General features: G+C 41.6%; 1 protein-coding gene across 30 annotated transcripts in view; it reads left to right on the top strand.

Moving 5' to 3' along the window:
- Positions 1-24,653, top strand: part of LOC105477721 (dedicator of cytokinesis 9) — a 298,629-nt gene that overhangs the window by 217,648 nt on the left and 56,328 nt on the right. For all 30 annotated transcript variants that reach the window (XM_071081085.1, XM_071081090.1, XM_011734482.3 and 27 more), the window contains 10 exons: positions 3,598-3,744; positions 3,963-4,046; positions 4,453-4,564; positions 8,387-8,565; positions 8,800-8,913; positions 11,079-11,196; positions 15,706-15,839; positions 18,209-18,323; positions 21,883-21,949; positions 23,362-23,409. In XM_071081085.1, coding sequence (XP_070937186.1) covers positions 3,598-3,744; positions 3,963-4,046; positions 4,453-4,564; positions 8,387-8,565; positions 8,800-8,913; positions 11,079-11,196; positions 15,706-15,839; positions 18,209-18,323; positions 21,883-21,949; positions 23,362-23,409 — 1,118 coding nt within the window. The remainder of the gene's footprint in view (positions 1-3,597; positions 3,745-3,962; positions 4,047-4,452; positions 4,565-8,386; positions 8,566-8,799; positions 8,914-11,078; positions 11,197-15,705; positions 15,840-18,208; positions 18,324-21,882; positions 21,950-23,361; positions 23,410-24,653) is intronic.

The following is a 24,653-nucleotide window of genomic DNA, read 5'->3' on the forward strand; positions in this document are numbered from 1 at the left end:
CTCAGGGAGATCCCGTTCAGTCAAGGAGCCAGTTGGTAGGCGCTGAGCAGCCAGTGGGCAGCACAGAAGTGTGGCTCGCAGAGGATGGGGGCATGGCACCCAGCATGTGGCTGGAGAGGCTGATCTTGTGAGGACATGTGCTGGGCAGGCTGAGCCCACACAGGCAGCACCTGTCAGGTGGTGCCAGGACAGAAAGAGACGCTGTGGTGCAGCGCAGCGCACAGCAAGAGATCCTCCAGCAGGACGTGGCAGGGAGTTGGGGCTGGTTTGGCTGAGAAGTCCCTTAGTGTCTCGGCATCCTCTTCTCCAGGCCCCTATCAGGTACTCACTACCTGAGCATCATCTTAGATTTTCCTCTTCTATTTCAGTTGGCAGTAATCTCCATAAAAACATTCTATTGCTTAGGTCTTTATTACCTTGAAATGTGTATCACACCTCGTAAAAAGGCTTTAGTTTGTTTTATTGCCAATTAGGACTCTTCACAATAGCTATTTGCCTCTGCAGGGAAAACTTCATTTCAGCCTTCAAAGGCGTGAGTTGTCATTGCCTAGTCACTGAACAACACTAATGATGGGTTGGTATGTAGATTATCCATCATTCTTCTCCATGTATTCTTTCTTTGTAATACAAACATTTTACTATGTTTTCTAATAAGTGCAGAAGGAGAGGGATTGGCCTCCCCACTTGCCAGTGTTCTACTGCCCTTGCTTGATACATACCCACCCTCGCATGTTTACCTTACAGTGTTTTTAAAGCCGTTCCCAGATATTTTCTCACTCCATCTTAGACACTTTAGCATGTCATCTCTAACAGCTAAGCCTTTAAAAAAGATATAACCACCAACATTATCACACCACACAAAATTAGCAAAACTTCTTTATTATCATCTAACACCCAGTCTATATTCAGTTTGCCCCAGGTGTCTCGAAAATGTCATTCTATAGTTGGGTTTGTCTGCTTCTGGATCTAAACAAAGTTCACACATTGCATTTAGTTGCTGTGTTTCTGAAGTTTCTTTGATTCTTAAACTGTTCTCTTTTCATTGTTTGGCCTTTTTTTTTTTTTTTTTTTTGGCAATGTATTTGTTGAAGAAGTGGGTCATGTGTCCAGCACAATGTCCCACAGTTTAGATTTGGCTGATGGTAGCCTCACCATGTTACATACATGGTTCTCTGTCCCCCGTGTTCCCTGTGAACTTGTGGTTGGATCTAGAGACTTAATTTGATTCAGGTTTGATTTTTTTTTTTTTTTCTGGCGAAGAATACCTCATAGCTGTTACTATTACGTCACATCAGGAGGCATATATGCCCAGCTGTTCTACTTTTAGTTATAATAATGTTGATTAATAGGTTTACATGGTGCCCACTCAACCTGTCCATGATAGAGTTCTCCGCCTACTTTTCCTGGTTTTAGCAGCCATTGACTCAGCCCCATCGTGAAGGCCTCAAGCTTTTCTTGGGACCTCTTTTTCGGGAGCAGCCAGCTTGGGTAGCTAGCAGTCATGCCTGGAGTTAGAGTTGGCCTTGCCTGCAGTCTTGGAAATTGGTCGTCTATTGATGCTGTCATCTCAGGATATAGAGTTATTGGTCGCACATATGCAACAAAATCCCTTTGGAGTTTCACATTTTGCCATTCTGTTTTTTAAAGTTGGTGAACTTCACATTTTTATTACTGATCCTTTCTTTCCTCACTGGATTCTTGACGCTATGTAAGTTTATAAACATTTCCTCGTTATTGGTTTGAGAATTGAAATTGTTAAAAGCTGGTATTTCAAATATTCCTAATAGGTTCTGGCATTTAATGCATAAGATAATGCCTGCTGTCATGTCAGAAATGTCTAGGTTCCAGTTCCCAGTTTTAGAAAATACTGTTTGGTTGATATTGGGACGTTGGTTTGGTGCTCTAACACAGGCCATAATAATAGTGGTTTAAATTTGACAGAAGGTTCATTTTTCTCTTGGACAATCATGAGCTGGTAGGCAGTTTGGAGAACAGGGCAGTTAGTTCCCCAAGGTCGTTCAGTGACTCAAGCTCCTCCGATCCAGTTATCCAGCCTGCGATGTTAACCTCATCCACATGGCTGAGAAGCTGGCTCGCTGCCACAGCGCAGTCCAGGCAGTGGCACAGGAAGGAACAAGGGAGGCCAGCGGCTCCTTTTAGGAGCATGGCCTGAACAAGGCACGCACCCCTTCCATAATTTGGTCATGTGGCTCATACCTAGTGGTTTAGACTGGAAAATGTAGTCTGGCTGGGCAGCCGTGTGCCCCTGTAAAACCGTTACTGTTCTGTTACTAAAAGGGGGAAGACAAGACAAGAACAGTTTTATTAAAGATCAATTAGTACTTTTTAGTGAGCTCTCCAAGCCTCAGTTTTCCGGTCTGTAGAATGGGGATGAAAATACCCCCTCTTGCGGCTGTTATAATTAAATGCATGAATGGATCAATGTAATGGAGCATCCTTCCTACTTCAGGCTCTCAGTAAATTATTCTATTTATAGACACAGGGGGAGTGCGGCTTCATGTAACAGAAAGTGCCCAAGTTTTGGATTCCGTGGTAGACCTGGGTCTGAATCGTTGTTGTTAGTTGTGTGACTAAGGACACATGTACCTAACCTCTCTGACCCCTTTAACAAATGAGAATTAAACTTATAGGAGTATTACAAGAATTGAATGAAAAATTTCATACAAATATGTAGTACAGTGTCTGACATGTAGAAGATATATGTAAGTGTTAGCTAATTGCTAAGTAATCTGAGTAATTTTGTAGGTTCCTGTTGGGGAAAGATTACTATGTAAAGTTGATTGTAAGAAGACTGGTGCCAAGCAGTTTAAACTAATCATGCACAATCATCAAAACGTGTATTTTCAGTTTGAATATTTGGAGCTTAAATGTAAGCCAGTGCTTTCTAAAGAGATCTCTGAGAGGTACAGGCACCAGAATCATCAAAGATGCTCAGTAAAAATGCAGGTTCTTGCCCCTTCCCCCTGCACCCCCTGCCAGGCCCCTGACTCAGAATCTTTGGGAATGGATGCAGAATCTCTACCTTTTTACAAACATTTTTTAGGTGATACACTGAAGCTTGTGGTTCCAGTTTTAATCCACAGCACTTATTTGAAGTATTTGAACACTTGTACGGTACTTTGAAAGAAGGAGGGTTAATTCATTTTTTCTAATTTCAGACAAACAAGACTAGAACTCTGAGGTTTTATGAGGTTTTTTGAGACTGGGCCTTGCTTTGTCACCCTGGCTGGAGTGCCGTGGCTGATCCTGGTTCACCGCAGCCTTAGACTGCTGGGCTCCAGCAATCCTACCACCTCAGCCTCCTGAGTAACTGGGACTACAGGTGCACACCACCACACCCACCTAATTTTTGTACAGATGGAGTCTTGCTATGTTGCCTGGGCTGGTCTTAAATCCCTGGGCTCAAGTGATCCTCCCATCTTGGCCTCCCAAAGTGCTGGGGTTACAAGTGTGAGCCACCACACCCAGCAAGGAACTCTGGGTGTTTTAAGATGGACTCAGGGATGAGATGTTTTTTTTCCTCCCAAGTGATTGCAACTTATTAAATAATAAATGTTTGCTCTGAATTCTTTTTAGTTGCTGCGAAACCAGAGATTTCCTGCATCCTATCATCATGCAGTGGAAACCGTTGTAAATATGCTGATGCCACACATCACTCAGAAGTTTCGAGATAATCCAGAGGCATCTAAGAACGCAAATCATAGCCTTGCTGTCTTCATCAAGGTGGGGACGTGCAGGGAAGAGGATGTCAGTTATGGGACAAAGTTGTGCTTTTTACGAGCTGTCTAGCAGAGTGACTAGAATAGAGTAGGTGCTCTGGCAGTGTTGATGGCATGTTTTTTATGTCAGTGGAAAAACTTATTAGCAATAAATGCTGCTTTGAATCCAAATTTCTGAAATGTTTGGACCTGAAATACCTTTTTGCTTGTTTTCCTCCACAGAGATGTTTCACCTTCATGGACAGGGGCTTTGTCTTCAAGCAGATCAACAACTACATTAGCTGCTTTGCTCCTGGAGACCCAAAGGTAATGCGGGGATTGTTACTGGTAACAGAAGTCACCATGTAGCTTTCTCTGGTAGAATTACCTTTTTCCTTTATTTTTTTTAAAAGCTCTGCCTTACTAATTTTTTTATTGTATTGAGCCTGTGTCTGTAATTATAAGCTACCTGAAATCCTTCATTGAAGTAGGAGGAACGTAAACAATAAATGCCCTAAAAACCAGTTGAAGACATTGTTTAATGAAATGTGTCCTTAGTTTTCAAATCAATCCCTGCAGCCATCCTGAAATCTGTACAATGCAATAGAATATGCAGTTCTAAGAAGGTCAAGAAGCTAATGACTATTTCTAACATACTATTGCTAATAGGTTTTTTAGAATCCTGTATAAAATATCCAGCTGGATATTTATAACTAAACACTTCTTCCTGCAGACCCTGTTTGAATACAAGTTTGAATTTCTCCGTGTAGTGTGCAACCATGAACATTATATTCCATTGAACTTACCAATGCCGTTTGGAAAAGGCAGGATTCAAAGATACCAAGGTAATCCATCTTTATATCCATTAACCTTTTCACAAAGAGAGACTTTTATTTTCAATAAGAAAAGATAATTGATTCAAACATGATATTTGAATTTTCTGATTTTTTATTGATTAATTTTTTTCTTAGAAATTTCTATTTCAAAAAATATTGATAAAATATGGGAACTTTTCAGCAAACTTATCAGACTACAGATCATGCCAGTATGGCTATTTCATTGAAAAATCCCTTTGCTTAAAGAAAAGAAATCTATTTCAGTTGCTATAGCTTATTTTTATTTGTTTCACTTTTCCTTTTTTCTTATGAATTAGCTTTTCTTTCACCAACTGTGGAGTCAAATGACACTCCTGTAGGTAGGTGTGGGGTGTGACGCGTGCTTTCTTGCATTTTCCTCCTCTAAAAAATAAAGAATGCAAGTGATGGCCGAACTGCTTCCATATGCTGTTCTGTTAAGCATTTCCTATATAATTTGATCAATTTGTTAAGCTGACCATAAATTAGTGATTTTTTTCACTGGAGCTAAGACATTGCTGTAACATCCCAGGGAGGCATCTGGTTTTTTGCTCCTGAAGTCACTGGGTACTCTAGGATGTTTCTTTAAGAAGTAAAACAAACATCCCTGCTTCACCCCCAAAATTCATTATTCTATTTTCATAGCCCTTGTCCGTAGTGGTGGCAGTAATCAAAATCACAAGCAATGTGGCTTTTTTACATGCTTTTCATGTTTGTATGTTGAGTCTTTATTAATGTCCTGTATTATCTTTAAGTTTGAAGAGAGTTGAGCTCATAGAAATGTCTTTGTCTTCACTGAGTAAATCAAATTGAACAAATCAGTCTGTCAGGTCTGTCAAGCAATATTTATTGAGCTTAGTTCCTTGTATGTGCTCAGGTATTTTGTGCTAAAGGAGAGAAAAAGTGGAAGGATGCCACCAAACTGCTAGTGGCACCTGAATTAACTGCTTCTGAATTCCAAGAGAAACACACTAAGGCATTCGTTCAGAGACAAACAACTTCCCCCTAAACAGACTGGTACTGCCTTTTAAGGATCAGGCGGGGGGACTGTGGTCCTGGAGCTGGCATTCATGTGTTCAACAAATATTTACCCCGCACCAACTGTGTTGAGCTTCAGAATAAGTTATGTACAACCTGGATGATAATCCCCGGCTATTCTACATACACAAAATACATAGAATGTCAGACACTGATGCATCCTAAGGAGAACAAACAAAGCAAGGAAAGGAGATATGAAAAGGGGTGACATTTGAGACAGAGTGGCCAGATAACAGTTGGAAGAAGGTGAAGGGTGAGCCAAGCACCCACATATCTGGGGGAGAGTTTTTCTGGGCTGAGAGAACAGGTAGGTATTCAGTGTCCCCTGATCTAACCCTGGCCTCCCACCTCTGTGGTCTCACACCCCCTTATTCTACACATTCTAGGCATCCCTGCCGACTCCCAGCTCCTCAGACACATCATGCCACCCCTCCACCTCAAATAGCTCCCGCCTGTGGAATCCTCATTTTCCTCCCCAAGCCAGCCACTGCATACCTCCTGCATGGGGCCTCCCAGGGTCTCCTCACCCCCTTCCAGTTCCCCAACTGGAATTAACCACTCTCTCCTGCCCTGCGCCTCCAACCTCACCACAGCCTCAGCCAGTCTCCTGTACCTGGGGACTCTCCTTCCCTCCACCTGGTACAGAGCCCAGGGAGCTCTTTTTGCCCAGTGGCTGTGCAGTGGATGTGTGCTGATGCCCGTCTCACTATGACCCGGCAGGGCAGCACAAGCTCTTATAGACTTCTAGGGTATTTGGTAGCAAGACGGGCTTCGCTCAGTTGTGGGGGAACATGTGTGGGTAATTTGCCTTACTACACTGATAGGAATAAATGTTTTTTAGAATTTTCATTTTCTTTCTCCTCACTTACCTCCCACCCCCACCTTCACCTCCTTTCTTGTGTTAGTCCATTCGTGTTGCTCTACAGGAATACCTGAGACTGGGTAATTTATAAAGAAAAGAGGGCCAGTGCAGTGGCTCGCACTTATAATCCCAGCACTTTGGGAGGCTGAGCTGGGAGCATCACTTGGCCTAGGAGCTCAAGATCATCCTGGGAAACATAATGAAACCCTGTCTCTACCAAAAAAAAAAGAAAACAAAAATTAGCCTGGCATGTTGGCACACACCTGTAGTCTTAGCTACGTGGGAGGCTGAGGTGGGAGGATGACTTAAGCCCAGGAGGCAGAGATTGCAGTGAAATCTGCAATCTAGGCAGATTATGCCATGGCACTCCAGCCTGCACAACAGAGCAAGACCCTCTCTCAAAAAAAAATAAGAAAAGAGGTTTATTTTGGCTCACAGTTTTGCAGTCTGTACGAGAAGGATGACGCCAACATTGGCTTCTGGTGAGACCTCAGGAAGTTTCCAATCATGGTGGAGGGCGAGCAGGGAGCCAGCAGGTCACATGGTGAGAGAGGGAGCAAGAGAGATGGGGAGTGAGGTGCCACACTCTTGTAAACAACCAGATCTCGCGTGAACTCAGAGTGAGAACTCCCTCATTATGGCAAGGAGGGCACCAAGCCATTCATGAGGGATTCACCCCCATGACCCGAACACCTCCCACCAGGCCCCACCTCCAACAATGGGTATCAAATTTCAACATGAGATTCAGAGGGGACACACATCCAGACCATGTAATTTCTCATGCAGATTCATACACACAAGCACAGATGTGTGAGCAGACACACAGTTAAACCATAAGTAGTTTCTTCTAAGAGATTTAAGTGAACTCAAGCTATGACTTATAGTTTAGATAAACTAGGTGAAATAATCATAAACAATGAACATAATTAATCTAGAAAATGACTACTCTCCCCCTTCTACTAAAGGGTTTCGTAGAACTTGTGTCCGTATTTTGGGTAGATTTAGTTAGTAGCTATCTGATACGGGATGAAAGGCAAAGGGATAGATCTATAGACTTTCCTTTAATAATGGAGTCAGTCTGACAATTCACAACGTAGCTTCAGCTTCCTGAAATGTGTATTTCATCTTCAGAGTGATGTTCAGCTGTTTTTATGTACCCTTCCAGAGTAGAGTTCATGTTTACTCCTATCTATTTTCCAGAAGAGCTCTCATTGTCATTTAGCTTGCTGGTGATTTACCAGTTTGGTTTGATGCTTTCTCCATTTTAATTTTAGCTTATATTAAATTTATATTTGTTTTCAGAGATGGAGAAATATTAGGAGAAAATCTTAGGAAATACTGCGTTAAATAAGTTCTTCATTCAGAGATAGCAGAATAAGTAGGTTATGTATTAATTTGTTTATTTTAAATTCATTGGGTTTTAATGGAATATATAGGCATTAATCACCAGGAAAGGAATATATGAACTCATATAGTAAATAACATTTTAATAAGCCATGTATGTTTATTGTTTAATTACATGTTTGTTATGCACAAACTGCTCTTATACAATTCTGTTAGCTAGTGTGACGTTTTAACTTTGTCGCTAACAAAGTTATATTTTTAATGTAACATATGCTGTGCTCTAGTCTAAAAATTGGTACTTAAACTGTTCACTAATTTAATTATGTAGGATGCAATATGTTCCAAAATCCAGTGCACTTAATTGTATTTAAATTTGGCTTTCATTTAAGATTCTCATGTGCTAAGAAGTAGAGCAGACTTGTACCTTTCTCATTTGAAGCCAAGTCTAATCATCTCTTGACACCCAGGGTGGGCTGAATGCAGAGGATGGGTCTTAGTTTTGTTTTGTTTTTTTTATTCAAAGAGCATTGCATTTTTCCTACCTGAAGTAGTTTCTATCCTCATTTCAGACCTCCAGCTTGACTACTCATTAACAGATGAGTTCTGCAGAAACCACTTCTTGGTGGGACTGTTACTGAGGGAGGTGGGGACAGCCCTCCAGGAGTTCCGGGAGGTCCGTCTGATCGCCATCAGTGTGCTCAAGAACCTGCTGATAAAGCATTCTTTTGATGACAGATATGCTTCAAGGGTGAGTGGTCCCCAATGGAAGGAATGTGTATTGATAATGTCCTTTATTTTAAGTGGTATAAAGAAAGTAATCAATTAGAAAATTCATGGTAACAGCACTAAGACTTTGCTCTGTTTTGGGACTAAAATCAAATATCTGTCTTTATAGGAAAGAGCCAAATAAAGGAGATGGTCAGTGACAACTTAGTTCAGTTCTCAGAATCCTGGGTCATACTTACCATGTGTGTCTTTTCAGAGTCATCAGGCAAGGATAGCCACCCTCTACCTGCCTCTGTTTGGTCTGCTGATTGAAAACGTCCAGCGGATCAATGTGAGGGATGTATCACCCTTCCCCGTGAATGCCGGCATGGTACGTAAATGTGGTCACGTCAACTCAGCCTGTACTGGGTCCCAGGACAAAGCGCCATAAGCTGGGTGGCCTAGAGCAGCAGCAGTTTATCCTCTCCCATTCAGGAGGCCAGAAGTCCAAAATCAAGGTGTCAGTGGGGTCGGTTCCTACTGGAGGCTCCTGGGGAGGAGTCTGGGCCGTGCTCCTCTCACAGCTGCTGATGCTGCAGGCAATCCTGGGTGCTCTCTGGCTTGTGGTGGCATCGCACTAGTCTCTGCCTCTACCCTCACTTGGTGTCCCTTCTCCATGGTGTTTATCTGTGCCTCTGTGTCCCTCTCCTCTTCTTTCTTTTCCAAGATAGAGTCTTGCTCTGTTGCCCAGACTGGAGTGCCATGGCACAATCTCGGCTCACTGCAACCTCCACCTCCTGAGTTTAAGCAATTCTCCTGCCTGAGTTTCCCAAGTAGCTGGGACTACAGGCACCCACCACCACATCCAGCTAATTTTTTTGTATTTTTAGTAGAGACAGGGTTTCACCATGTTGGCCAGACTGGTCTTGAACTCCTGACCTCTCAATCCGCCCGCCTTGGCCTCCCAAAGTGCCGAGATTACAGGCATGAGCCACCACACCCGGCACCATCTCCTCTTCTTATAAGGACACTAGTGATTGGGTTTAGGATCCACCCAGTATGACCTCATCTTAACTTACATCTTAGATATATAATGGAAAGATCCTATTTCCAAATAAGGATACATTCTGAAGTCCAGATAGACATGAATTTGTTGGGGGACACTACTCAACCCAGTACACACCCCCCTTTATTTTGCCAGTGCGACTCTTGCATTTCTAGCTAACATGGGGTCAATCACTAAACCTTCAATTCTTGTTAAAAAATAAGTATAAAAACCATGTTCTCCTGATGAAATTGAGTCAACAGAGATATGACCCCAGAAATTATCTCAAAAGTTTTTGGTTAGAGATGATTTTACTTTTTTTTACTCAGTCTTTGGTACCTTTGATATGATTGTTTTTGAAAAAGGATTCTTGGACTCATCTTGCAATTCAGCTTTTTCAAAGCATTATCACTATCAAATTTCTTGTCACATTTCAGTTGCAAAAGACTTTTTAAATGTTAACCTATAACAATTTTTAATTAATAAAGTTTATAAGAGTTTTACAATCTAAAACCGGCACTCCTTCTCTTTCTAATTCTGTCTTGGCCTCAGAGGGCTTATCTGCTATGAATTTCAGCACATGTTATTTTAGCATTTCCCCTTTCCCTGGTACTCTGGTCTCATGAACTGGCTTGGTTGTTCATCTTCCCACCTTGTCATTATGGGTGTACACTTGCAGAGTCTCATATATGTTTCTGTCCCTCCCTCCCACCCCAACAGTGATGCAGTGTCCCATTTTTAAACTACCTCTTCACCTCCAATTACGTTCCTAAATAACATTACACTGAGATGAACCGTATGTATAGGTTTTGTGCGTGTGTGGCTGCTCTAAAGGACATAAACTCTCTCTATCCTAAGCGCACCTCGCTTATCTCACCCTGTACAACATTGCATTTCACACCTGTATTCTCTAACCCTGTCTGTTTTTCAAACCAGAGTAATTCAGAGTAGAATGTGACCTCTCTGAACTGTTTCAGTCCTAACAAAAATGAACACTTTCACCAAAGTAAAATCCCGTTTTTTGACCTAACTTCAAAATTAGTATGATTTCTCCACTGAAGTTCACATGATGCTACGAACATCTAGAGACTGTCATTGGTGCTGTCGTAATTCCCCGCATTACAGATAAGAACCAGCATTCCCGTTAGAAAGAGCAGGGGAGGTTTTCTCTGAAGGAAAAGAAAAAAGAATAATCTAAGGAAATGTTGGGCATCAGAGCTCTGGAAAGGGAAAGGTATTAGAAATGCTGGGGAGAGAGAAACAAGACTTTATGGGACGTGATTTCTCTCCCCCACCCCCACCCAGCATCCGTATCCCACGCCCCCTGTTCCCACTCTGACCCATCCCACCCTCCTCCCTCGCCCACACCGCAAGGCTGCTTCTCCCATGCAGGCAGGCACGTTGAATGCATCAGGCTGTCTTGGTCCTGCACTTGCCCTGGCACTTCCAAGAACAGGGGAGGAATCCTCTCCAGACATCTTTGATTGTTTCTGCTTTCCTTCCCTTGACAGACTGTGAAGGACGAATCCCTGGCTCTGCCAGCTGTGAATCCGCTGGTGACACCACAGAAGGGCAGCACCCTGGACAACAGCCTGCACAAGGACCTGCTGGGCGCCATCTCTGGCATTGGTAATGCTCCCTGCTCCTGTGGGCTTCTCTCCGCCATCACTCTGAAAGTGTCTCGGAGCCGATGGTTGGTGAACGTGTCACACTTGTGTGGTAGGGCCTTGAAGTCTGAGTTTCTGCCCTGAGTATTCTTTCCCTGTTTGTGATAGTCAACAACTGAAACCCCTCAGCCATGCCCTGAAATAAAGGTCCCGGATGCCTGTGACTCCTCAGGATCATACAGTTAATCACAGGCTTGCACTGTTTGCTTTTTGTTCAACATTTGTTGAGTTTTCATTTTAAATCTTAATTGGATTGTGTATACTGTTAAGGAATATTTTTGCAGGTGGTGGGGGGAGGGGAACACTGATTTGTAGTGTTAGTGATTTTGATGAAATGTGACATAGTAATTCCTAAAGAACATAGCAGTTTATGGCTAGAATTCAATCCTAAAATCAGTTTTCAAAAATCTGCCCCACAAGACTTTTTCTGTGTGAAATAACAGAAGAGCAGTCCCCTCTGAGAGAAAAACACATGACACAAATCAAAATTCTCATAGTTTCTCCATAAGAAAATACCGGACATAATGTACTTGTTAATATTCTGACTAATTGAACTTCTGTGCTAGCTTTTTCTCAGAGATAGCCGTTTACATATATATATACGTATCTTCCAAGAATTGTCACAGGTGCTCACAGACTTCTTCAGTCTTTATTTCTCCCTCTCTTTATCACATTGTGAATAAAGAAAGCAGCCTACTATGGCTAGTGGCTAGACTACCCAATAACGGGACTAATTCATGGGATAAAATAAATGGCAGCCTTCATCCGATTAACTCAAGGACTTGCCCGCTCTGAGATTATGTCTTTACCTTTGCCGGTGGTGGTGGTGTTAATATGCTATTTCAGGTAGGGGATGAAACTGAGTAGGATTTAACATGAGAAAACCCACACCAATGCCCAAATTTATCCTACAATAATAATACCAGTCCTTAATCTGGTTGATACTTATGTGTCTTTTTCACAGTTATGCTCTCCTTAGTTGACACTGTAAAGATTAAAAGAGTTAATTCATGCAAAATGCTTGGAACAGAGCCTGGCACACGGTAAATGCTCAGCAAATGTCGGCTGCTGTCACGAATTTCCCTTTGCCTTTCTTCTGGGCCTTCGCTCTGTCTCTGCCCTGCTCTGCCCCATTCCCAGCCACTGCTCCAGAAGCAGGAGGGGACCTTCCTCAGAGGGTGTGATCTGCAGTGGTTCACAGCACTAGCATTAAAGCCAGACAGATGCAGCCTTGGATCTGGAATCGACCATTTGCTTGTTGCCATGGCAGGATGTTGTCTATCTTTTTTGACCTCCGTACACCGTCTTCAAAACGGTCGTTAGAGGGATTAAGAGCTAGTATGATGCGTATGGTGCTTGACAGAGAGGAACCAGATGAGTGGAAACATCACTTGACTGTAACCTTGATCATTTCCGCAAAGTTTGAATGCTTCTGTTTGACTTTTTTGACTCTTCTCCAATTCAGAATTCACCTTGTTAGGATTGGGGACTTCTTTAGAACTTGGAAATAGGCCATTGGGGATCTTTAGCATCATGGCCTCCAATTGCTCCAGGTTGATGGTGCAGCTATGGAAAGCACTTGAGACTGACTTCATCCTTTTTCACTCTTAAATTTTAAAATCCAAATCCACGTTTCATAGGAATTCACCACGACAGGCTTATTATCCTCAGGCTATCTATATTGCCTCCTTTCTTGAAGACTTAAATCCCTGTTCTCTTTTAGGAATACCTTCCAGGGAAGCCTCATCTTTGAACTGGGTTTACTAGTTTTTTTCTGGCAGCTTTAGCAACTCTGTTCATCAGGGAGTTTCTAGCTAATTTTAGTCCTGGTGCTTCTCCTTCAAGAGCAAAGTCTCCTTACATCTCTGTTAGAAGAATCCTGTTTCCACACATACTGAGAATGTGCCATCACAGTTTTTTTAATGTCTTTGGAGCATGGTGCCTGAGAGTTTTAAAAGTGATTCACTGCCTGGATAAAAACTACTCTGAGATTACATTCATTTTAAAAGGCAAGCGTTCTGAGGCTCAGGGTTTCTTTTTCCACCTACTCGGTGGTACCACGGGAGGAGGGGTGAATTTATCTTCTTTTCATTTTACTCAAGTGTCATTTAAGGACTTTAAAAGCTATGCTCTGGGCCAGGGTATTAAATACAAACACATACACAAAGACATATAAAATAGGAACAAACTAAGCATATTGATTTTGATATATTGCATTTCCATCTGTTTGCCTTAAATTAGGACTCTAGTTCTGGAACCAAGCTGGAAACTCTGAGAACTTAGGATCTAATTTTACTTTACTGAGGAGCTTTCTCTTGAGTTCTGTGTTCTTTTTCTTGACTTCTGTGTTCTTCAAATGCTGTTCTACTTTAAATATGAAATATGATTATATTAGAAAAATTATAATTTGGTAATAGCATGTGTTTCTTATCTGAATACAGAAAAAGGCCATAGTTTTTTCACAGGATTTTTACCTGTCCCTTGTGACGATCATTCACATGGTTTCTCTCCTGGGGAGATGCAGCCACTGGCTGACAATAAGGCTTAATGTTCTACATGTTCAAGCCTCCGCTTCTATTTTCAAATTCCCCTGGTTCTTCTTTTCTTGGTCTTTAACACTGAATCAGTTTCAGGAATAGCAATGAATAAATCTGAGTGTTCAACAGAGGGAAGGATTTATGACCTTGATGTCACACGTATTCCTTCTAAGGTTAAAGAGTTAAAGATCAGCCGGGAGTGGTGGCTCACACCTGTAATTCCAGCACTTTTGGAGGCCAAGGCGAGCAGATCACCTGAGATCAGGAGTTTGACACCAGCCTGACCAACATGGTGAAACCTCGTCTCTACTAGAAATATCAAAAAATTAGCCAGGCTTGGTGGCGGTCGCCTGTAATCCCAGCTACTTGGGAGGCTGAAGCAGGAAACTTGCTTAAACCCGGGAGGCTGAGGTTGCAGTGAGCCAGGATCATACCATTGCACTCTAGCCTGGCCGAAAGAGCAAGACTCTGTCTCAAAAAAACAAGCAAACAAACAAAAGAGTTAAAGACCATCTTGACATTGCCTGAGAGATGATGAATTTATGCTATTAGCCATCACATTTAGAAGGGCAACAACCAAGTCACTTTCAAACATACTTTTGGTGTAACCTAGGGGCTGGCTATATTTATTTTGTTGTTAATTTATTTTTTGACTTAGAAATATCCCAGTCCATGGCAGCTCATTTGCCTCCTGAGGTCTGAAAACGACCAGCCTGTTGTGAAGTGCCAAGTAACGCCATCTTCAGCTTGGGTCTGGGAGAATGTGTGCTCACAGCTGCCAGACACAGAGTCCAAATCTCCTGATGCCATCTGCCAAACCAGCCAGGCCTTTCCGCTGCAGGCACGCCTTTTGGTTCAGCACGGAATGTACCAGACCAAAGAGTCATTTTAAATTGTGTGATTTATTTAATAAATCTTATCTAAGCAGGAAGTCAATCTATTACCTTAAAATTCCATAGTACCAAGATGGGGAGTGATTTCTGCCTTCAAATGCTGTTTTTTTCATGGACATCACAAATTTTATTTATACATTAGATTTCCTTTCTGTTCAGAGTTGTTTATAGCAGATTCCCAAATATTCCCCATTCACAGCACCCTTAGTGTCACTTTTCTTCATGGCATCCCTAGGCCAAAAGACACGCCCAACAGTTCTGTTTATTAGGTACGTAGAACCAAATAACTTAATAAGTACTTACATTCTAACAATTTAGTAGGCACTTAAAGGAAATAATATGCATACATTTAAAGAAAAAAGTTTAATTTTATTTTTAATAATCACAACTAACTACAAATGGGTGGTATGTGCCTGTTGGACACTGACAGCTTCTCAACCTTTGGGTCATATTGGCCAGCACCATTCGCATTTCCTGTCTCTCACTGATTACTTGCCTTTTATTTGTGAAGCCCTCCAAATACCCAGCTTCACAAATATGTCTTCAAAAGGAGCATAGCACAACTGGCTGCTGAAATGGCAGCTTCTGGCCAAGGTCACGGATCACTGTGTTCTTGAAAATTTAAAACACCCCATGACACCCCTCAGAGTTTGGTAGGCTCCTCAGTGTTTATTATCAGTTTGAATGCTACGAGTTTGTTGTATGGTTTCATTTTGTGACTTGATAGTTGTAGGTGGATTTATCTTTTAATTTTTTAGTCTTCATTCTATCACATTCTGAAACAGGTGTGCACTGTTAGCGATCAAAGAGGTTTCTAATAAGTGAATTGACATTTACATCTGAATATTTCAGACTAATTTCTTTTTATCTCATTGTATATGACCTGGTTCTTTAAAGGTGAAGTAATGGAATGCAACTCGTGAGCCGACTTCCTAACAGAAAATATAAGTGCAATAAAAGCAATATCCCTTAAAGTTCAGTACTCATCTTCATTTTGTTCTGTCTTAATAAAACTTTATTCTTGGCTTGATTTCCATTTAGCTTCTCCATATACGACATCAACTCCAAACATCAACAGTGTGAGAAATGCTGATTCGAGAGGATCTCTCATAAGCACAGATTCGGGTAACAGCCTTCCAGAAAGGAATAGTGAGAAGAGCAATTCCCTGGATAAGGTAATTGCTTTTCACCCAACACAAGTGTTCTTGTAATCAATGGATTTAGCCCAAAGTAAACGTACTTCATGTTCTAGTGCCTTTTAAGTGTGACCTTTTGTTTTATCCTAAACCACCCAGCTGACCTGGAGTAGGTGATGAGAGCTTTAAGGTCGGGGCCCATTCCTTGAAATGCTCTGATTTCCACAACCTCAGATCCTGGGCAGGGTTTGCAGTGGAGCATCTTGAGTGAATGGCTCTGGTGGGTTGGACATGGAGGGACTCAAAATGCTGCCCAGCTCAATTCCCTGCAGTCTTTTTTTTTTTTTTTTTTTTTTTTTTTTTGAGACGAGTCTCGCTCTGTCGCCCTGGCTGGAGTACAGTGGCACGATCTCAACTCACCGCAACCTCTGCCTCCTGGGTTCAGGCGACTCTTCTGCCTCAGCCTCCCCAGCAGCTGGGACCACAGGCGCATGCCACCACGCCTGGCTAATTTTTGTATTTTTAGTAGAGATGGAGTTTCACCATATTGGCCAGGCTGGTCTCAAACTCCTGAGCGCCTCGGCCTCCCAAGTGCTGGGATTACAGGTGTGAGCCACTGCACCCCACCAATTCCCTGTAGTCTTTATAACAGAGACACTGTCACCAACACAGCTCTCCACCCACAAGGGTGTTAGGTCTGAAGCCAGCTCCAGAGAATAATTGATCATATAGGTAATTCAGGGATGAGAAATCACTTTATTCACACAGCACCCACCCACAACACAGCACTTCCTCCTCATACTTAGCCTTTTTTCTTCAAACTACTAAATGCTCAGACCATTTGGAACTTTGTAGGAAAGGATAAAAGTGTGGGTTTAAACCTGGAGCCATGGTAGATTGGTATCACTTTGGGCACAGATTTTCTAAGTTACTTCAAGTTATAGACAAGCACCCATCCCAATAAACAGCTGAGCCATTTAGGGATTTATCCCTAGTTCTCCAAAAACACCCAGAAAACATCCTTCCTCAGCATCAGGTCTATAATCTTGTCACGCATCCCATGGCCGGCATTGACATGGTTATTGTTAAATGCAGCTCTGTTGAAGTGCGAGCAGCTCAGTTTGGGTGTGTCATGACGTATTGAACTTTTCCCTTGACCCCAACATGCCTTCGTGTGTAGAAGGAGAAGCTGCTCCGAAGGCACTCTGCTTGTGTCATACGCAGCGCTGGAGAGGAGGAGGAGAGCTGCCAGTCAGCCAGGAAAAACCGGGTCACTGTGGATTTTTCCCTTCTAACGATTCCAACTTTGCCAGAGGAGACAATGCACGCAACACCCTCTCTCCCACTGCCGGAAGTACTGAGTTCTCCAGTGACTCTGATCAAGTGGGCAGGCCAGAGGGTACATCCATACCAGTTTTGCCACTAATTGCCCCTGTATTTTTCTGTAAATAAAAATATTCACATATTTTATTAATTAAGCCTATTTAATATATGTGTGTGTGTGTATATATATATTCACACACACATAATTTTATTTTCAATTGGCCACCAGCACCTTGAATAAAACACCTTTTTTTCCACTATTGTTTTTGCTTTGATATTTGGCAAAAAAAAATTTTTAAATTTCAATTGGAAATTCAACTGGGAGAGTTTTTAAATCTCCTGTGTTTGCAATCACATGGTGAGATTCTTGTGCTGCTTTTTTTCCGTGAGAACCTGCTGCCTAGTGGCAAAATTGCCCTCTCGTTTCCCCCAAGGTTTCTGACGTTTGCAGTGTTAAGCTAAGCTGATGATGGAGTGACCTCATCAGTTTAGGACCTTTGGTGATGCTGTGCTGACGTGTCGCTGTTTGTCCCAGGCAGGCACCTGCCTATTGTGTTCCCTGAGCAGTGCCCACAGCACGCCCCATGATGCACCCTGGATGACGGCGCCCGGGCTGCAAGCTTTGGGGTGCTTTGCTCACAGCAGCACCACAGGCACTTGCTGTTTCAGCCACCGCTGTTGTCGTCAGGAGGTGGTTGGTTGTGTAGTGTCTTCCAAGTCATAGTTTCTGTTCTTGATCCTAGCACACATACTTTCTTGCATGAGGTTTCAATATACTTGGCATCTCAGAAGGTTTTACTCGGCACAGCTAAAGCTGTGTTTATCCAGTGTGAAAGGTCTGTGCCTTCTGCTTGTCCCTTAGGAGGGCGTGCTGAGGAGACAAGCTAGGGCTTCCATGGGCAGCATCTGAGTGTGTTATATTTGGGTGAAAGGGTGCCTGTGGTTTAATTGTCAGCAAGTTACTTGCACCTTCCAATGTATATGATCTGACTTGATTCTAAGAATCTTTCTCTTCCACAGGAGAAAAGGGAAACACATTTTCCTCCCGTAATTAAATAGAAAAATCACCTGTATTTTCTTTTTAGCACCAACAAGGTAGCACATTGGGAAATTCGGTGGTTCGCTGTGATAAACTTGACCAGTCTGAGATTAAGAGCCTGCTGATGTGTTTCCTCTACATCTTAAAGAGCATGTCTGATGGTAGGTTAAAAAATGGAGATTTCTGTTTTGCCTGTTTCAGTACTTGGTTTGTTTGTTTTTAACTTGTAATAAGTTGAAAGGATACAAAGATTTCAAAGGATCTTCTTCCTTGTTAAAAATGCATATTCATTGACTAAATGCAATAGAAATAAGAATCTTATTGTGGGAAAATCATTTCCTTAATAATTTTATTCTAGAAAATGAGTTCTAAAATGTGAATGGGCCTATTTCTTAGATGTATATTAAACTGGGACCTACCATGTTAACTGAAGGAGATAGAAGCACATACATAAAATAGCTTTTGACTTTAAAAAAAAATTGTATTCGTCCAAAGAAACTTACTGTCAGCTTGAATAACTGTGCTAGTCTCTGGAATTAGAATATATGTTGTGGGCGGACCTAAGCATTCCTTCCATTCAGAGTGTGTATATTCCTGGCTGAAAGTGGGAGAGACGTTAGTTTAGTTTTCTAATGGAAATGGTGGTATCATAGTAGATTATGTTTCTGTTTGAGGGTTGGACAACCACATTTTAAACTAAGAATGAGCAGAACTATGGATGCTCTCTCTGGACCGCATAAGGCTCGCGAATGTGTATGACAGGACAGTTTCAACTCTGTTAGCTCGTCTGTGTATCTGGCTGCGTAATATAAACAATCCCGGTAAACAATGTCACAGTTCTCATCCTGGGCAAAAATCTTATTTTTCCTACAACGAATTAAAAGGTGTGCTGTGAACTTCGTTAAGGTGATTGAATTAGGATGAACTCTCCTGAAAACAAAGTGCCATTTTTTGAGAACCTGAAGGCTTCTTGTGCTGCTTTTATCTGGGGGCAGGAGGTGTGTACTAACTAGCCAGTGGAAGGAATTTGTGCTTGAAAATAGTATTTCTTTTATATCAAGCTTCCATTTCAGCAGCATTAACAGCCTGACTTTTTTTTCCCCAACTCCAGCCAAGGTACAATCTGACTTTTTAGCTCAGATGGTAGGAAAAACCTGCTTGTCCTTAAAAGAAAGACTGGGTAATTCGTTCTTCTCTTGATTCATTACTTTAAAATGCTATTTTAAAAAAAAAGAACAGATGAGCGAGACTTTCCCTGAATGATGACCAAATACGCTAGCACAGGGCACTTAGTCTGATATTTGGGTTTACAAAGTTGAAAGTCTTCCCATTTAAGTCAGAAGTTCTAAACTTTGCTTCATGGTAATAATGATGTTTAGCAAGCATTATAATTCTGTTTTTCCTTTGTTTAAAGTTTTCTTTAAATTATTTTAAATTTCAAATATTGAATATGACCTGTAATAGGAACATAATTGCTTTTTAAAGACAAATATACAAGAACATTTGAATTCAAGTAAAAGTTATTATTTATTTTTTTTTTGAGACGGAGTCTTGCTCTGTCGCCCAAGCTGGAGTGCAGTGGCCGGATCACAGCTCACTGCAAGCTCCGCCTCCCGGGTTTACGCCATTCTCCTGCCTCAGCCTCCGGAGTAGCTGGGACTACTGGCGCCCGCCACCTCGCCTGGCTAGTTTTTTGTATTTTTTAGTAGAGACGGAGTTTCACCGTGTTAGCCAGGATGGTCTCGATCTCCTGACCTCGTGATCCGCCCATCTCGGCCTCCCAAAGTGCTGGGATTACAGGCTTGAGCCACCGCGCCCGGCCGTAAAAGTTATTCTTTAACATTATACACATATTTTAAAAATGCAACCACCTCTTCAGAATATATTTTTCTCTCGATTTTCTTCAAGTTATCGATTGTTTTCCCTTTATAATTAGAATTTGTGTGTGTGCGCATCCCATTTAAGACATGTTCTCTGACCTCCAGGGTCATGAAGGTATTCTCATATTTTCTTTTTTTTTTTTTTTGAAAGCAGTGTTATTTAAATTTTCACATTGAACTCTAAAAATCTACCTACAATTGGGTTTTGTGTGTCGTATGAGTTAGGGGGAGAAATTGCCTCCAGAGATAGTTAACACACCGACAGCCAAAATCAGTTGTGTAACTGTGTAGCTACTCTTTCATTTATTCCACATTTAATGAGCACCTTTTACATGCTGGGCCCTTCCTCGCTGTCCTTCTTGTGCCATTTTCCTCTTCACAGAGCTTATCTCTGTCTTCCCACTCTCCCTAACCATACCTGGAGCCCAGAGCAAGGAATGGCAGCATCGTTGCCCATGCTGCTGGCCACTTTGTCTGGTGTGTGCTGAGGGTGGCCGCAGGGGTCTGCAGGGTGATCCCACCAGGCTCTCTAGCATGCACTGAGCTCCCTGGGGGCTCACCCTACTACCCTGATAGCCAGCCTCAAGTAGCCAGAGTCTGTTCCTCTGGAATCTCAACTCAAAACCCCTAAAGATGGAAGCCCATGACCCACTCTTATTACTGGTCTAATAGGCCAAGCGACCTTTAGAATCAGATGCACACGATTTGAATTCCCACTCAGCCATGATTCTTCAGACTGGTGAATGGGAGAATTACTTTACTTCTCTGAGCCTCTGTTAGCTCATCTAAATGAGAACTTTCTTCTGTCCCAGATTATGGTGAGGATTAGATTGCACAATCTATGTGAAATTGTGAGAGAACCTAGTACAGTGTCTGGCACACAACAGATTCTCAGTCTATATCTCATGTCATTCCTGCCTGTCATTGTTCTTGACAAGTGTAGAGTGAAAGCCTGTGGCCATGCATCTTCATGAGCCATCAGCATCCCCACAGCCACCCTCTCTGCTCATCTCAGGCCACAAAGACTCTGGCTTTTTCCCTAAGAGAAAATTCTTTACCTATTTCTCAACCTCAGTGTGAAATATAAGAATGCAAAAAAGGTTAGCTATTAGATGATAGAATTCAAACGACAGTAATACTAAACTGTTAAGGGTTCACACAGAGGTTTAAATGCACATACTATTCGGTACAGCTATTTTGCTTCAGAGAACTTATCCTGTAGGTATAGTTAGACATGCATGCAAAGACCCACATAAAAGGATATTCATTGAACCATAATTGTAATAGCAAAAAGTTAGGGGGCAGAAACAGTAACTGTCTATCAGTAGGAGACTAGTTAAGTCAATTATGGTCTATCCACATAGAGGAATATTATGCAACTTAGAAAAACTTGAGATAGATCCAAGCTATATTGTTCAGTTAAAACTCAAAGAGCAAACTTATGTGTGTAATATGCAAAGATTTTCAACAAATTCCCTGTTCGGGAGAGATCCTGTAGTAGGAGACAAGAGATCCCAGCTTTAGGTTGTATGTACACTTGTATTCTTAGAATTTTCTAGTCTATTTAAGAGCATGTTACATATAAGTTAAGTGAGCATTATGCTAGAATGTAGCACGAGATGACATGATGGAATTACAGTTCAAATGTTCAAATACAGCATGTTGAAGGTGAATAGGCCTCAGGTGTGTGATATCCAGTGTAGAGTGGTCAGCTATAAAAGAGGGCAGGGAAAGGGTTTAGAGGCCTACACTCCAAGGTTCCTTCCCATTTTCACGACAGGTGATTCTCCATAATGTATATGATATATATTGTGATTCTAAGTAAATGTTTATTTTCTAGATGCTTTGTTTACATATTGGAACAAGGCTTCAACATCTGAACTTATGGATTTTTTTACAATATCTGAGTAAGTAGCTTTCTCTTTGATCATTGCCTCTTGATTTTTTCCTGGATCATTAAGAGGCTTGACGAATACTATGTGGTTGAACCAGGGGAGTCGTGTATGTCACATCCTCACTTACTTCTTAAGCCCTTTCTCATGGACTTGGCCCTAAAACATATTTTCAGGGCTTGTGACCTAGTGATCAGTGGTCACCCTTAACGTATTACAGATATGTGCTTGTTTTACATGAGAGGTAACTGCTTATGTGTATAAGTCATCTTAATAAAATAACACGAAATTTATTAGCTGAATTGGGTAGATACTGCTTTTCTAAGTTGAGCCTAACTTAAGCTGATGCGGAAACTGAGTCAGAAAAGTTGCTATAATTTTAAAATATAAGAAGTAAAAGTGAAATCTTATGTAGCATCTTTATCTCATTTTGGCTCATCAATATAAGTTTCTGATTTCCTTTAAGCTCTTTACTTTTAGCAACGTGAATCTACAATCCCTTGTCCAAAACTGCTGGGGCCAGATAAATTTCCAAATTCAGAACTTTTTGGGTTTCTGAAAAATTCACATATAGACTACATCCCATAACATCTCAACAGCATCTCTCTATAGTAAAAATAAAAAATTTCTGCAGTACTATTATTGTTCATAATAATTGGATAAATCATAACTATAAGTAGCTTTATGTCTATTATTTTGGGTCACATTTTGGTGCCAAATGTATTTGCATGAACTCAGGAAGAAAGTGGTTTTCAGAGTTTCATGCATTTTGGAACTACAGATGAGAGACTGTGGGCCTGGCCCTCAGTGGACACTTGGCTCATCGTCTCCTGACCTCTGCTGAGTTAAAGGCAGGAGTTATGTGGTGAAATGAGGTTCAACACCAGAGGAGCTCACTGGACATTGTTTTAACTACCTCATTAAATACATGATTTAAAAAAACAAAACAAAACAATGTTGTTAGATATATATTTTTAAAAACTACACACTTGGTGTGTATAATCCATATATTTGAGCCAAAGAGAGAGCTGCTTATATAGATGTAAATGAGGATGAATAAGTAACTTGGAACAGGGTGCGTGGTCTTCAACATGATTTCCCGGGCACGCTGCTGTGGAGTGAATTATCACCCCTGAGTCGATGGATGATCCTGTCGGTCCTGGGCTTCTGCACTGTGTTGCTTTAGCCAGCCACCACGGCACTGATAGCTACACAAGATGGGGCCTCCCTCACAGGTTAATACATTTCTCTGGGCTTGAAGGGACTTTCCAGAGGACTGCCAAAAACTATTCTGAATGAATGAGGATGTGATATATGCTGGTGCTAGACATAATGCTTATTGAATTTGTTATTGTTAATGGATAAATAACGTCCTGAAAATAATTTTATCTTCACTTTTCCCTAATAATTTTTCATCTTGCCTGCAGAGTCTGCCTGCACCAGTTCCAGTACATGGGGAAGCGATACATAGCCAGGTACTGTGGGGCGTTTTCATCCGAAACGTGTTGTTTTCTGTGTTGCCTGGCTCTGATTGTGTGGGAATGGTCATCAGTGGCAGCTGGCAGTTGGGATTCATGGAAGCGGCCATGGGGACCGATGGCAGACCCTTGGATTGCCACCGCAGAGCCCAGCAGTGTCTTTCGTCTGCATTCTTACAGGCGAAGTCTCATTTCATCTTACGTGTTACCTCTTGGAAAGTGTTCCTTTAGCGGGCTGTGGCGACCCTTCCATCCTGTCGTCCAAACTCCCCTTCCTTCTCTGTTCTGTCTCCTTCCCCTCCTCTTCTCCCCAGTTCTTCTTCCTGTGTTCCTTCCTCAGTGATTTCTTTTCCTCTGTTTGACTTTCCAAGGTCATTTTGACTGTTCCTGCTCCCAGCTACAAAGATACTAAAATCTCACTAACCACTCTTCTTCTTTCTTAATGAAAGAATGTTTTCAGTCCATCTCAAATTTGTGTGGACTTCCACAAACCTCTAAAATGGAGCCTTTTGTCTTCCTACTCTTGACTAGTTGATAAGCGCTCCATGTTCTTGGCCAGAACTCCCTGGTGAGTCGCGTCACTCCCACCTTCCTGTCCAGAACCAGCCTCCTAGAAACTCCTTGCAGCTGTGTGGCTGGACACGCCTTCTTTGGGGGCGTTTCTTCACAGCACCTCTTGTCCTTACCAAGTTCTTCCTCCTGCCCCATTGCCATTAGGAATGTCTGTGTGTGTTTGTTCTCTGTGTTGTGAGCCATTCTGTTAGTGTATTAGTGGGGTCTTGGTCCAAGTATTATATTTTTTTACTGTTGTTTTAACAGCTTTATTATAAGTAAATATGTTTTAAGAAAAACTTAAAAATGTAGTTGTCATTGAGGTTTGTTTCTCTATATATCAACAATTTTGTCTTATAGCGATGAAATAGGCCAGAGATTTTTAATAGACTTGCTCTTTGTGAAGATTTTCTTTTTCTGTTAACATTGTTCTTTTCTGGGGATATTTGAGAAATTTTCAGAATTACATTTTATGTTAAGAAGTAAACATGTATGTTTTCTTTTTAAAAGAAGCAAATTTAGAATTTTTGCATTTTCCTCCTGTTAATATTTTCTGTTTTTCATTGAAATGTGGTAGCACTTAAAGTTCTCTAATATTAACTGCATTATTTTTTATCACAACAGTAATTTTATATTTGAGTTTTGGAGCACTAAATGCAAGTATATACAAGGTGTCCTTATACCAGCAA

Source organism: Macaca nemestrina, chromosome 16 (assembly GCF_043159975.1).
Source record: "Macaca nemestrina isolate mMacNem1 chromosome 16, mMacNem.hap1, whole genome shotgun sequence".
Classification (NCBI taxonomy): Eukaryota; Metazoa; Chordata; class Mammalia; order Primates; family Cercopithecidae; genus Macaca; species Macaca nemestrina.